The sequence below is a fragment of the Lissotriton helveticus genome, chromosome 6 (assembly GCF_964261635.1).
Source record: "Lissotriton helveticus chromosome 6, aLisHel1.1, whole genome shotgun sequence".
In the NCBI taxonomy this organism is placed as follows: domain Eukaryota; kingdom Metazoa; phylum Chordata; class Amphibia; order Caudata; family Salamandridae; genus Lissotriton; species Lissotriton helveticus.
Genome location: NC_136067.1, coordinates 1,893,937,222 through 1,893,950,520, shown reverse-complemented (window position 1 = coordinate 1,893,950,520; position 13,299 = coordinate 1,893,937,222). Strand labels below are relative to the sequence as shown.

At 50.9% G+C, this 13,299-nt stretch overlaps 1 protein-coding gene across 1 annotated transcript in view; it reads right to left on the bottom strand.

Annotated features, from left to right (window-relative positions):
* The window catches only part of FBXO28 (F-box protein 28), a 168,950-nt gene that overhangs the window by 36,411 nt on the left and 119,240 nt on the right, over positions 1-13,299 (bottom strand). The window contains exon 4 of the mRNA XM_078649845.1: positions 10,256-10,451. Coding sequence (XP_078505971.1) covers positions 10,256-10,451 — 196 coding nt within the window. The remainder of the gene's footprint in view (positions 1-10,255; positions 10,452-13,299) is intronic.

Sequence of the window (13,299 nt, the reverse complement as noted above, 5' to 3'; positions counted from 1 at the left end):
GTGTCGCAATCACAATGCACTACCATCACTTCACTTTTCTGAGCCTCTCGTTCCTAGACCAGGCCGTTTTCACCCATAACTGGGACAGAAAAGGTCTCAGGGCTGTACCTTCTAATTTTTAATAATGTTACTTTAGCAGTAAAATGTGTATTATAACTTGCTTAAGTCCAAGGCTTCCATCTCGGTCTTAACCCCATGTCTTTTGGGACAAAGTGGCTTTAAGGTTTCTGTCAAATTAGTTTCAAATTTGAAATAAATAGCTGCCCGCTTTCTGTGCAACCTGCCCACTTCCTCCAGGAACCAGTCAATTATATTTGCCTTCATGGAGCTCAACAGGAGAACTTTGTCTACGCCCTCGGTTATTTCCAATAGGGTTGTTTTCCCCCCCTTCCCCTATTTCCACCACTGTCACCACATCCCTTAAGAAGTGGACAGTAAACCTCCAGGCCCGATACCTAGAGTGCCCCTCCCCCATGTAAGCTTTAGTCGTATGGGGCTGTGAATGCGTAACCAACGAATTCTCATCAATGCTCTCCCGAAGAGAATTGGTAATGATAACAAGTCTAGGCAGGCAAACATGTGCACCACCGATAAACGCTATAGTCTTTCTGGGGCTGTAATTGCGTGACCAACGACTATTAGGATGTCAAGTACCACTATCTACTGTATCTCTCTCTGCCTGCGAGTGACCCAGTCTCTCCCGCTCTAGAATGTGTTCTATCCTTTTAAGGATCTATGTCAATATTGCAGTCTCTCGCTATGATCAACCCTCACTCCACTAACCAAAGTACTTAAATGATAGTGTCTATCCATTCCTGTTCAAGTTATTTGATTAAATTCATGCTACAGTATATTTGTGAGTGACAAGCTCCACAATCAGCAAGACACAGTGACCAGTGAGATCTGCTTCTTGTTCGCTATCCTGCTTGAGAAGTCCCATAAAGGCAAATCATTACCACGCCCTCTGTTTTGGCTTTATGTAAGGCCCAGAACTGTTGGGGAACCACATCAACTTCGGTCGCCCAAGCCCTGCCTAACCAGATGTCTGCTTTGTTGTCGCTCAGCTTCCTAAGGATCGTTGACACAGAGCTTCTTTACATTGTGTACAATTATGGGGGATGGTGGTTGGACAACCTATGAACTTTCTCTGGTCCTCGTTGCTTCACTGTTTGCGGTCTTTAAGATTGTGTATGGTTTAGCACCTATATGTGGATGGACTTGTTACCCCTGGTATCCCAGAAGTCTCATTTGCCCAAACATTATTTTAACAATTGTGTGAAACACAAGCAAGCTGCTTAGATATCCTAATTTTCAATACCATATTTTTCCAGATATTTCCTACTCTTCGCAGTCTCAGTTCAGTAGTTTATTACTGATGATTCGGGTGTGGCTGCACAAGGTTTAAAATGCCCAGCATTCTAGCACAGCCAGCCTACATAATTGCATCCACAGGAATGAGCCCCTATAGTTTCCCAGCCTATCTCCAGGGCTGAGAAATTATACGGGCTCTAGGTCCTCATCAAAAAGTTTGTGTCTAGACATTTTGCTATTTCTACAAGTCCTGATCTCTTTCGCAGTGGAGCTGCATTTTATAAGATGATGACTTGCAGCATAATGTCCAGGGGAAGGATAACAACCCACCCCAACCTGCAGAGGTACCATCAGTCACATGATGAATCAGTCACATTGATGAGACTCATCTTCCTTTGCTCCAGCTGAAGCTTAGTCTGGTCTTTGACCAACACCCACCATCATTTTTGCTTCACATAGGGTTCACTGAATGCTTCTTCCCCCTCCAGGAGAAGGACACATGGGAGGGGTGTCCCCTTGGTAGGAGAGGAGCTTTTTAAGAGTGTCTTTTAATGGGGCAAACGCACAGTCAGTGAAGGGTAATCATTAACAAGTCTTATAATAACTATATCTTGTTGAGTAGGTATCCCTTCAGTGTGGCCTATGCCATAACATTTCCTTTCTACTCAGAAAAATGCACTCTTGTAAGGATCTTAAGGAGCATCCATACTGCGCCCCCTGGAGGTCATAGCTGCAGTCTACATTTGTGGAATCTCTGGAGGAGTCATAGATGCAAGGTTCTGGAGATATTGCTGAATGTCTTTTCCCTTCAGTGCCTTGGGAACACCCAATGCGGATATTGTTGCATATGGAGCATTCTCCGGCTTCAGGGCGTGGCTTGAGCGCCGATGGAGCAGGCGGCGTGAGCCGATAGCTCCGCGCTCGATCCCTCATAACTCCTGAAAATTGGGGTCTTTAGAGGCTGCAAGTGCCCACAGCTACGTTGGATCTGCCGGTGCACACTCCGTGCCTGCAATAACCGAGTGGAAGGGCTGGGGAGGCGAATAGCCCCTTGCGGACTCGGGCTGAGTGAGCGACGGCGGAATCTCCAAAATGGCGGCGTCCGCGATCTGAAGGGGATGAGCAGCGTGTGGAGGAGCCGAGCTGATCGGAAGGTGTGCGGCAGGGGTGCTGTGGCGGCGGAGAGCCTGGGCCCGGTCGGCTCGGGGCAGAGCGCTGCTCTGCGCATCACGGCCCGGCTGTCTGCGGAGAAAAGCAAAATGGCGGCGCCCTAACGCAGAGCGGAAGGGAAGCGTCTTGACTGGCCCCTGGAGATCGGTAAGGTGCGAGACCGGAGCGCCTATGACGCGGCGCATGGGAGTGGCTCCCCGAGGCGATCGACGGGGCAGATCCCGGAGCACCATGGTGGTGACGACGCGACAACTCCCGGGACCCTGGCAGAGGTGGGGCTTTGGCTACCCCTGCGGCGGTGACCAGCTGGAGGGACAGTAGCTGATATTGCAGGGCGGGGGCTGCTCTGGGGGCATTGCGCAGGGGCCATAACGGAAGGCAGCGCTGCAGCGGCGAAGGGACTGCCCCCCTGCTGCTGCACCCCACGATCGGCCGGAGGCTGGCATAAAGCCGCAGTAGCTGAGACCTGGCGCTTAAGGAGGGGAAATGGAGGAGAGCGCCATAATCTTGACCCCCCCCGAGATAAACAGAGTTCTGCATTACCAGCCACCCAAGGAATGGGCGAGGTGCTGTGGCGTGCCCAGATTGGCGACGGATAATCAGAGGGGCAGTCCCAGATACAAGTGGCTGCCCTGCAACTGCGCCTGAGGACTACTGAACATCACTGTGCAGATTTTGGACCCGTTTGGATCGCTGCGCTGCTTAGGAAGTGCCACGGGTGAGCAATTCATATCGGAGCTGGACATTGTCGCGGCGGCCGCTGTTGCAGGGGCCCATATTCATCGTGGTGGGCCGGGGTCCGATTGGGCGGCGCTAGTCCCGGGGCTGCTGCGGAGACGGCTTCGCCCTAGTGGAGGGAGTGCAGTCCGGCCGGTACGCGGCGGGACTTGGCTTGGCGACCCTTGCCTAGCATTGGACGTGAGGTACAGTACAGCCCGAGTTCAGACGACCGCTGAGGCGGATATCCACGGCCAGTTCTGCGGGAAGAACGCCTACCGAGATGAAACCGAAGACCGCGGACACGGAGGGTGCGGCGCAGAGCGTTGCCCCGGAGAGCGGCAACCTGATGGAGGGCTCGGAAGCGGAAAAGCGGCTGAACAAGCGCCTGGATCAGATTCCAGAGGCCATCACAGTAACCAAAGACTCCCTACATAACGACATTGCGCAGGTCGCAACGGGGTTGGGCCTACTGAAAGCTGATCACTCCAAACTGGTGGACAAGGTGAAAGAGACTGAATTAGTTGTACAGGATCTGAAACCGGCGGTAGTGACCATTGAGCGGAAACTGGAAGATGCGTTGCAAAGACTGACGACGCTGGAGAAGAGGGCGGAAGATGCGGAAAGTAGGAATCGGCGCAACAATGTCAGGGTGGTTGGCCTGCCGGAGAAAATTGAAGGGGCAGACATGATTTCCTACTTGGAGAACTGGTTCAGGTCACAGGTTGCTCCGGAGGGGCTGTCCTCCTTTTTTACTCTTGAACGGGCGCATAGAGTCCCGGCCACGCCGCCACTGTTGGGACGCCCACCTAGACCTGTGGTGGCTCGTGTCCTTCACTACAAGGACAGGGACTTATTGATCCAAAAAGCGCGCTCCGGTGGACCCTTCAAGGTGGAGAACAGTTCGGTCACTATATTTCCAGATTATACCCAGGATATTCAACGTCGCAGGGCCTCATATCTAACGTTAAAGAAGGAACTTAGATCAGAAGGGATTCAGTATTCTCTGCTGTTTCCGGCCAAGTTGCGAATCATCTTAGATGGCACGACACAGTTCTTCTCCTCCCCTGACGAAGCTTGGTCTTGGCTTGAGTCCTACAGGGCGGGAACTGATCGGAGGAGCAAAAATGCGGATACTCGGCCCCAACAGGTGAGGGTGCGCCAATCGCAGCGCCTCCGCAAGAGACACAGAACTCAACAGGCCCTCTTGCGGGCGCAACTGGCGGCGGACAAACAGGGAGCGCTAGCAGCGACGGCGGCAATTACTGGATCGCAGGCGGAGGACATGACTGGACGATCGGCGTCCGAAGATGACAAGGGACAATCAGGAACTGAGATATCTGATGTGGATAGTACGGCGGGACCAGAGATAGCACCTCGTACGGCAGACGATCTGTGATCCGCATAGCCCCTGCGGGGCGGCATGGACTGGAATCGGCTCCTGCTGAGGCTGAACTGTATGGTAACCTTTTGAATGCTGTTAGTATTGTATGCCATTGGGCGGGATCATGGAGCGGGGGGCGGAGGCCGGAGCTGCCGCCTGTCGGGGCGTTACCACGCTCCTATTGCCCTTAAGGCAGCCTGTGGTGGCTACCACGGGGTAGTTTTGTTTACTTGGTTACTGAGGTTTGGATGGGGACTGAGGCGCGAATTTTGGTTCCTGTTCTGGGGGTGAGGGTGTTGGGTGTTGTGTGGGGAGTTGGGAGGGAGGGTACGTCCGAAGCTGGTGTGGGCTGGAGAGATATAGAGGGGGGAGGCTGAGGGACGACGACCATGAGGACTTTACCTGAACTGAAGTGCATCACTTGGAATGTACGTGGGCTACACACTGTGTCCCGACGTTATAAAGTACATGCGTATTTGGTGAGACGCGGGATTCAGATTGCAATGCTTCAAGAGACTCATCTTACCAAATCGGAGTGCGTAGCACTGCAAAAGCGCTGGAGGGGGCAGGTTTTTGGTACAGCGTACTCAGCTTATGCGAGGGGGGTGCTGATCTGGGTGAGGGCTGGGACTCCATTTCAGGTTGCGAGCCAAATAATTGATCCGGAGGGAAGGTATGTAGGGGTGCGGGGGAGATTGTATGGCAGAGAGGTGACGCTTTGCAGCATTTATGCACCGAATGCGGAACAGCCTCACTTTTTTGACGCTTTATCAGGTGCGCTAGCGCATTATTTAGCATGGCCGATCATACTAGGGGGTGACTTCAACTCCATTACGGATCCCGCCCTGGACAGGTCCATCCACCACTAGCTGAGTCTTTGGTACGCAGAGTGGCACGGCGAAGAAGGGAATGGCAGACTGAATGGGGACTGGTGGATGTGTGGCACGGGCAGCACCCGGGGGATAGGGACTACTCCTTCTGCGCGCTTTACGAATTGCACGTCCGGATCGATACGATCCTTTGTGATCCTACTATCGCTAACATTACGTCAAGTACTGAATACCTGGCTAGGACCATCTCAGATCATAATCCCCAGTTGCTCTCTCTTCAATGGCAGAGAACGAGAACTGCGATTCCTAATTGGCGATTGAACCCGGACACGCTAGAAGATCAGGTTTTTCGGACTGAGGTCCGGGAGGGAGTGGAGATGTATTTTGCGGTCAACGAGGAGTCGGCCTCTTCAAGAGGACTGGAGTGGGATGCCTTTAAGGTGGTGGCGAGAGGCCTGTGTATAGGCAAGCATAGCGGGGTCAGGAGAGTGATAGTGGGGGAGGTCATGAAGGCAGAGGAGGAGCTACGGACTATAGAGCAAAGGCGCCCAGAACAGGGAGCGCTGCAGGCGCAGCTTATGGAGGCTAAGGAGTTAGTCGCTGCGGAAACTGAAAGGCTACGTTGCTATGATTATAAGCAGTACACGGCGAGGGTCCATGATGAGGGCGATAAGGTGGGCACGCTGCTGGCGAGGTTGGCGAATCCAGAACCGAGGGGGTGCCCGATCCTGAGCCTGAGGGCGGAGTCGGGGGATACCATATACTCCCAGATGGCGATCCTCACGCGCTTCGCGGAGTACTATGAAGCTCTGTACCAGAGTCGATTGGTGACAGGGGCTGGAGACCTGGAAGTTTACCTGGCGGAGATCCGGTTGCCACAATTAGGGGACGAAGACGCCAAGGCCCTGGGCGCCGCGATTACGCTGGCAGAGATAAGGGTGGCTATTAAGCAGATGGCGAGGAAGAGAACTCCTGGGGTGGATGGCCTCCCGATAGAATTGTTGTTGTTGGCAGTCTATAATGAGGCGCTAGAGTGTGGCTGCCTACCCGGTTCCACGCGGGAAGCCTTGGTGGTGCCCCTCCTGAAGCCGGGGAGGGATGGTACAGACGTGACTGCATATAGACCACTGTCCATGTTAACCGTAGACTACAAAATCTTGAGCCGTATACTAGCTACAAGATTGCTGCCTTTTATGACGACGCTGATTCACGAGGATCAGGCTGGTTTTATCCCCACCCGGAACCCTTCAGCTAATATTCGTCGACTGATACGTGTCTTGGGGAGCGATCTAGAGTCAGATGAGTGGCCGGCGGTACTGTCAGTCGATATAGAAAAAGCGTTCGATAGCTTGGAATGGGCCTACCTGGATCAGGTCTTAGAGAGGTTCGGTGTGGGAACCGTGTTCCGGCGCTGGACAAGCGTGCTATACTCCTCGGCTACTGCCAGGGTGAGAATAGGCTCAATGATATCCAGGTCGTACCTAGTACAGCGGGTACACGTCAGGGTTGCTCCTTGTCGCCTCTATTGTTCGCGCTGGCGATCGAACCCTTGGCAATTCACGCTCGGGTGGGAACGGCGTATAGGGGGATCACCTACCGGGGTGAGCACCATTACATCTCGCTTTATGCGGATGACCTCTTGCTGTTCTTGGAGGATACGGCGGGGGCACTGAGAGGAGCGGTGACTATGCTGGATACGTTTGGGGCGTTATCAGGCCTTGGTGTGAACTGGCGCAAGACTTGTGTTTTCCCGCTGAGAGCGGACACGCCACAGCCACCGCTGCCGCTGCCGGCTGAGGTGGTTTGGGAAGGGTCCTGTTTTACCTACCTGGGAGTGAGGATCTACCGAGGAGCAGAAAACCTGCTGGAGGGCAACATCGGACGATGCATTAGAGCCCTGAGGGGCTCGGTGGCATTTTGAGCCACGCTCCAGCTGTCGGTGGTCGGCAGAGTGGCACTGCTTAAGATGGTGGCCTTGCCGCGCCTCCTGTACTATTTCAGGACGTTGCCGTTGTGGATCCCACCCCGATTCTTCACGGACCTACGAACCCTTACTATCGGGTTCCTATGGGGGAATGGGAGGAGAAGGGTGGCATTAGATACACTTCGCCGGCCGAAGTCGGAAGGAGGAATGGCAGTGCCGGATTTTGAACTGTATTATTTGGCGGCACAGCTGCAGATCCTCACGCAACACGTAGCCAGGGAATTTAGGGGCCCTGATCAGCACAGGGGATCGGGGATACAGCGCCATGTGTTGTCCTATATAGTCCTGCAACAACGCCTGGCTGTAGGAGACCTAACACTAGAGGAAAGAACGCTGAGGCAGTGCTGGAATAGGAGCCAGAAGCGAGCGGGAGTGATGCATCCGTATGCCCCGGAAATTCCTCTGGGCATGCTGACGGCCTTACCACACGGTGGGGATTGGTCGCCCCTTATGGAATGGGAGGAGATGGGGCTCCACATGGTGGGTGACCTGTACGCCGATGGCGAGTTACTTCCCTTCCAGGCGGTGCAGGACCAATTTGGAATCCCGACTGGGAGTTTCCTATTGTATATGGCAGTAACTGCGGCGGTAAAGAGACATTGGGGAGTAGGCAACACGGAACCAACGACCACGATGGCGTGCCAATACGTGATGATGTCGGCAGGGACGTTTAAGGCGGTGACGTGTTTGCATTCCCGAATGCTTCATGAAGGCCTGACACCCCTCACGGCGTTGAAAGATAAATGGGAGGAGAGCGTAGGGAAACTCATCCCTGATGCTACATGGGGCCAAATTGTGAGGAGGGCATGGAAAGGGTGTAGGAATGCCCGCTTCCAACAAGTACACTTCTTTGTGTTACATAGGGCCTACTTGACACCTGGCAAGATACAACGGCATTTCAAGGTGCAGGGGGCGGCCTGCCCGAGGTGCTTCCTTGCAGGGGCAGAACTAGATCACATGATGTGGGATTGCCCAAAGCTGGGCTCGTACTGGGTGGAAGTGGGAGAGCTACTGCAAGAGGTGACAGATAGACAGATGAATTTTGATAAGGCGGTTTGCCTACTACTGTGGTTCCCGCACACAAAGAAAACGAAGATCACCAGTAAATTCATAAATCTGGGACTTATTTTGGCTCAAAGAGAGATCACCTGGCACTGGAAGTCGTTAGAGGGCCCATCCAGTAAGCGTTGGGCTGCAGAATTGGAAAAATGGGCTAGAAGTGAAAGTATAGTCCGGCTTAGAAAGGCGACCCGCACAGCGAATGAAAAGGGCTTGGAGGCGGCGCGGGCGTGGGAAGGCTTAGTGGTTGCCCTACGTGAGCACCGATCGCCGGAGGAAGAACAGGAATAGTGAAGTGAATGGCGAGCTCCGGGTGATGCACGGTTGTATGAGTGTTGTTCCCTCGGCTCCTGAATAACGTAACTTGATCCTGCATGCGGCTATCACCAGCGGGGGACAAAGTGGTGAGTGGGAGGTGGGGGGGGTGTGGGGGCTACTACTGAAAGAGTGATTTGGCTGCTGAGAGTGGTTTGAAAGTAGACGGCAGACTTGCGGGAGTGTTGGTGTAGTTCTACTGGGTGAGACGATGGGCGTAGAACTTGCTGACTATTCTTTATAACGGCCGGGGGGGAAGAATTATCTGTTGGGGTTAGGGGTTGTGTAGGTGGGGAAAAAAAGCGGATCTTTTAACCGACCCTAATGGTACTGATGTTGTGTATGCACTGTAGCGGTGGTATTCTCACCTAGTGTCTGACCGAATTCTTAGATGTCGCCGCCCTGCCTCCGGGATGTGGGCTGAATGGCTGTGTGTAATACTGTTTGCGATTGAGACCGACGGTGTACGGAGATGGACGGGGTCATCCATACGGTTGTGCATTTCTGATTCCGCAATAAAAATTGTTTTGCAAAAAAAAAAATGGAGCATTCTCCGGCTTCACAGAATCATTGCTGTGCTATTTAAATTCAGCCATTTGTTTCCAATGCTTATGTTGTTCAGTTGTGCAGCAACCTAATGTCCTGTTCACGTGTTCACCATGTTGTCGGCCCAACTATGCAGTAGTCTTTCTTAACTATGATCTCAAATAGGACTTCAGTAGGAAGTTTGAGTACAAACTCCGTATGGGTGATTAACGGTGTAATTCCTCACTTTTGCAGGGCCAGCCATCACTTTGCTGATCGATCAGATTTGTTTAGCTGTGGTGCTCACTAGTATCTGAGGTGGGCCCTGCAGCTTCTCAGGTATACATTGTTTGCAAACTGTCTCTCAGGTTGGCTCCTGAGGGATCCACAGGGCGCCCAGACAAAGCACGATTCAGGCATGAGGTTCAGGTGCGCAATGTGGCAGGTGGGAGACTGGATGAAGAATGCAGGATTGATCCCCACAGACAGAAATCCAGAGATGGGGTCCATTGTGCAGCTGCCCATAGAGATGCAAAGCTGTTTATCTGGTCCCTAGTGCAAATACAGGTGCCCCAGACACAGAGACACTTCTATCCGAGTAATTGTACCTGTCACAGAATGCTCAGAGAAAAGTAATTTTAAAAACATAAAAAGGATTAGATTTAGATTATTTGCTTTTTTACAGGAGCATAGTAGAAATATTTTTTTTACATTATTTATAGCAGCTGCACACAAGTTGGGTCAATTTACACAGCAATAGATGGATATTTCAACCACCCAAGTAATATACCCATATAACCACATTACCATTTTTGCCTAAAACGGCAAATACCTTAATTAGAACTACCTCCAGCTACACGTAAGTTTTTATAACCAACATGGAAACTAAACCTACACCTGTCTATCAAAACCACCCATCACACACCCACAAGATTTATCAGCAAGGAAATAAGGCAATACCTGGTGGAGATCCTATGAGACGTCCTGAAACTTCAGAGCCAGGTAGCTTCCTCTTCAGAATTGGGACAATCTTCTCATCAAAATACTCCATGGCCATGGATGAGATGTCCCTCAACTCCTGAAGGACTTCATGGGCTCTTTGGGGTGCTCTGGTAGAGTTTACATATCGCAAAACTCGATAGATTTCATCAATCACCTATAATAGTTAAAAATTATCACTATAAAACAGTACAAGTACAAAAGTAACAGTAAGTGTATATTTCTGACACAAATAGCAAACATTTATTTCTCTTTTTACACATGCTTTAGGGTAGTCTAAGAAATGTATTATCTGCTTAGAGAGTTCCCCTACTTCATTCTAGTTAGACCTTTGAGTTTTAGACTTAGGTGGTCTGAGCCCTGCACGTCAATGTGCTGTTTTCAAACAAGGAACAAGGAGCCTTTATTTCTGGGAGTGAAGCCTTGCTAATTTAGTGTTGTCTTGACACTAGCCTAACAGTGATGGGTATAAAAACAGTAATACTAAGTCCAGCGTAAAGCAATAACGTAGAGGCTCTCTCCCCCCAGTTTAGTCACACTGGACCAGTTACAGGGTGGTAGGAGAAATATTTCAACAGCTTAAAACTAATCTTATGAAGAAAATAGATCTGCACATGCAACTAGTATGTCATGTAGCAACCTCTTTCATAATGTTTAACTAGAAACCAACTGGAATTTCTTGGCATCTAATATTGTTAAACTGGAATGCTACAGATAACTTAACCGGAAACAGTCATATGTGTTGGGAGAACTGACCAAATAATTTTGTTTCTTTGTTGTAAAGTTATGTTTACTGAAACATATTGCAGGGATCTCAACACTGCTCAATGAACAAGTTACTTACCTTTTGGTTATTGCTGTTTCTGGTAGAGACTCTATCAAGACACAGATTCCTCGCCTTTTGAATATTCCCCAGGAGTCAGATCAGATCTGGAAACTTTTCAACAGTGACTTTTCAGCTCCACACTGAACTCATTCTGCTCCGTAATGAGGAGCGAAGTCTAGATAGGCGCCACCAATGCTCGCTGATGTCATTTGCTTTTGAGACGGTCTATGTCCCCAGAGCAAACCGGCTGTGACCAGTATGCAGATTCCTAGACTTGGGATCTCAGTAATGGAGTTCAATCACAAACAGCGAGGATGAGAGGGTCGGTGAGGAATCTGTGGCTAAATAGCCTCTACCATAAAAAAAAATGATTACAGAAGGTAACTGACTTGCTCTTTTGATAGTGACTTGCAGCCGCATATTCCTCACCTTTTGAATAGATGCCAAAGCAGTACCTATTTGTAGGCAGTTCTGTGAATACACTGAAAATAAAGAGTCCTGAAGGATCGAGAGGGCAAAATGCCCCTCTTGGCAAATCTAACCTCTCAGACAATAGCGATTTGTGGATGTATGGAGGGATGCCGATGTAGCTGGCTGGCAAATGTCTAGGACAGGACTGCACATGCTAACGCAGTGGTAGCAGCTTTGGCCCTGATCGAATGAGCATGCAGTTCCTCTGGAGGATGCTTTTTGGTCAATGCATAGATCTTAATGCAGAGCGCAATCCAACGGGAGATGGTTCTCTTCTGCACTGCCTTGCTCTTTTTCGCTTAAGAGAACCTAACAAAGTGCCGATCGTCCACCTGGCGTTCCTTGGTACAATCAATGAAAAAGCTGAGCACTCTTTTGGGATCCAAGCGTTGGGGCCTCTCCTCCTCTTGACAGGGGTGAGGTGTAGCATAGAAAGCCAGAAACGAGGTACTTTGAGAGACGTGGAAAAGCGTCACAACTTGTGGTAGAAATGAGGCACACGTCACAGAACCAGTTTGTCCGGGAAGAAGGTAATGTATGGTGGATTCACACAAAGAGCCTGAAGCTCACTCTCGCCATGCAAAGGTGATGGCGACGAGGAACACAGTCTTAATAGCAAGAAGCCATAAGATACAGCCGCGAAGCGGCTCAATTGGAGTGTACATCAAGTAAGTGAGGACCAGATTAAGGTCCCATTGGGGAAATACAAAGGGAGAAGCGGGAAACATATGTTGTAGCCCTTACAAAAATCACATCTCAACTGGCGACTTAAACAAGGAGGAATGATCTGGCAACCGTGAGATGGCTGAAAGATAGCCATTAATAGTGTGCAAAGCCATGCTGGGCAAGCAACAAAACAACTTGGCCTAGAAGGGGGAAAACCTGGTGTGTGAGACACCAAACCACAAAAGTCTCTCAACAACACGTATACTGAGGAAGGTTGAAGGTGCTCAGTAGTGCCTCCCTATCTAAAAGCATGAAAGTGGAGATTGTGAAGCCTCAGACGCAGAACCCCGCCCTCTTGCTGCAGCAGCAGATCCACCCAGAGAGGCAGCCTGATCGAAGGACATATGCTAAAGCCTAGGAGTTCTGGATATCTTACTCGCCGTGCCCAGTTCAGAGCCACTAGAATGACTTGATCTGTCCTGACCTTCTTGAGAACTCGGGGTGCCATATTGATGGAAAGGCATATAGGAGTGCAGAGTTCCACTCAAGGTGGAGTGCGTCTCTGAGTTAGAGACGTCTTGGAAACTCCAATGTGCAGAGGCGTTGTCAGTGGTGATTAGACTGAGCCAAGGGTCTCCCAATTTATGAAGAGGCTTTGCACCACCTCTGGTTGTGTAACTACCAATCGTGATCTACTAAGCGCCAACAACTGAGTTTGTCCTCCCTGGCGTTGAAAGAGCCCACCAGGTGGTTTGCCACCAGAACATTCCCAGGCAAGCCAGCCATTTCCAGAGGTGCAGCGCCTCCTGCCACAGCATCTGAACCCCTCCGCCCTGTTTGTTGCAATGCCAAATGGTGGTGGTATTGCCCATGATCACCTGAAGCAGCCTCCCCTCGATATACGGAAGGAAGTCTTTAGTACCTGGCGGATGGGCCGCACCTTCAGAAAGTTGATGTGGAGCAAGAACTCCGAAGGAGACATGTGCTGTCTTGGCTGAAATTTAAATGTGGTCGGAGAGCTCCCCTTGATTTTGGGCCCACT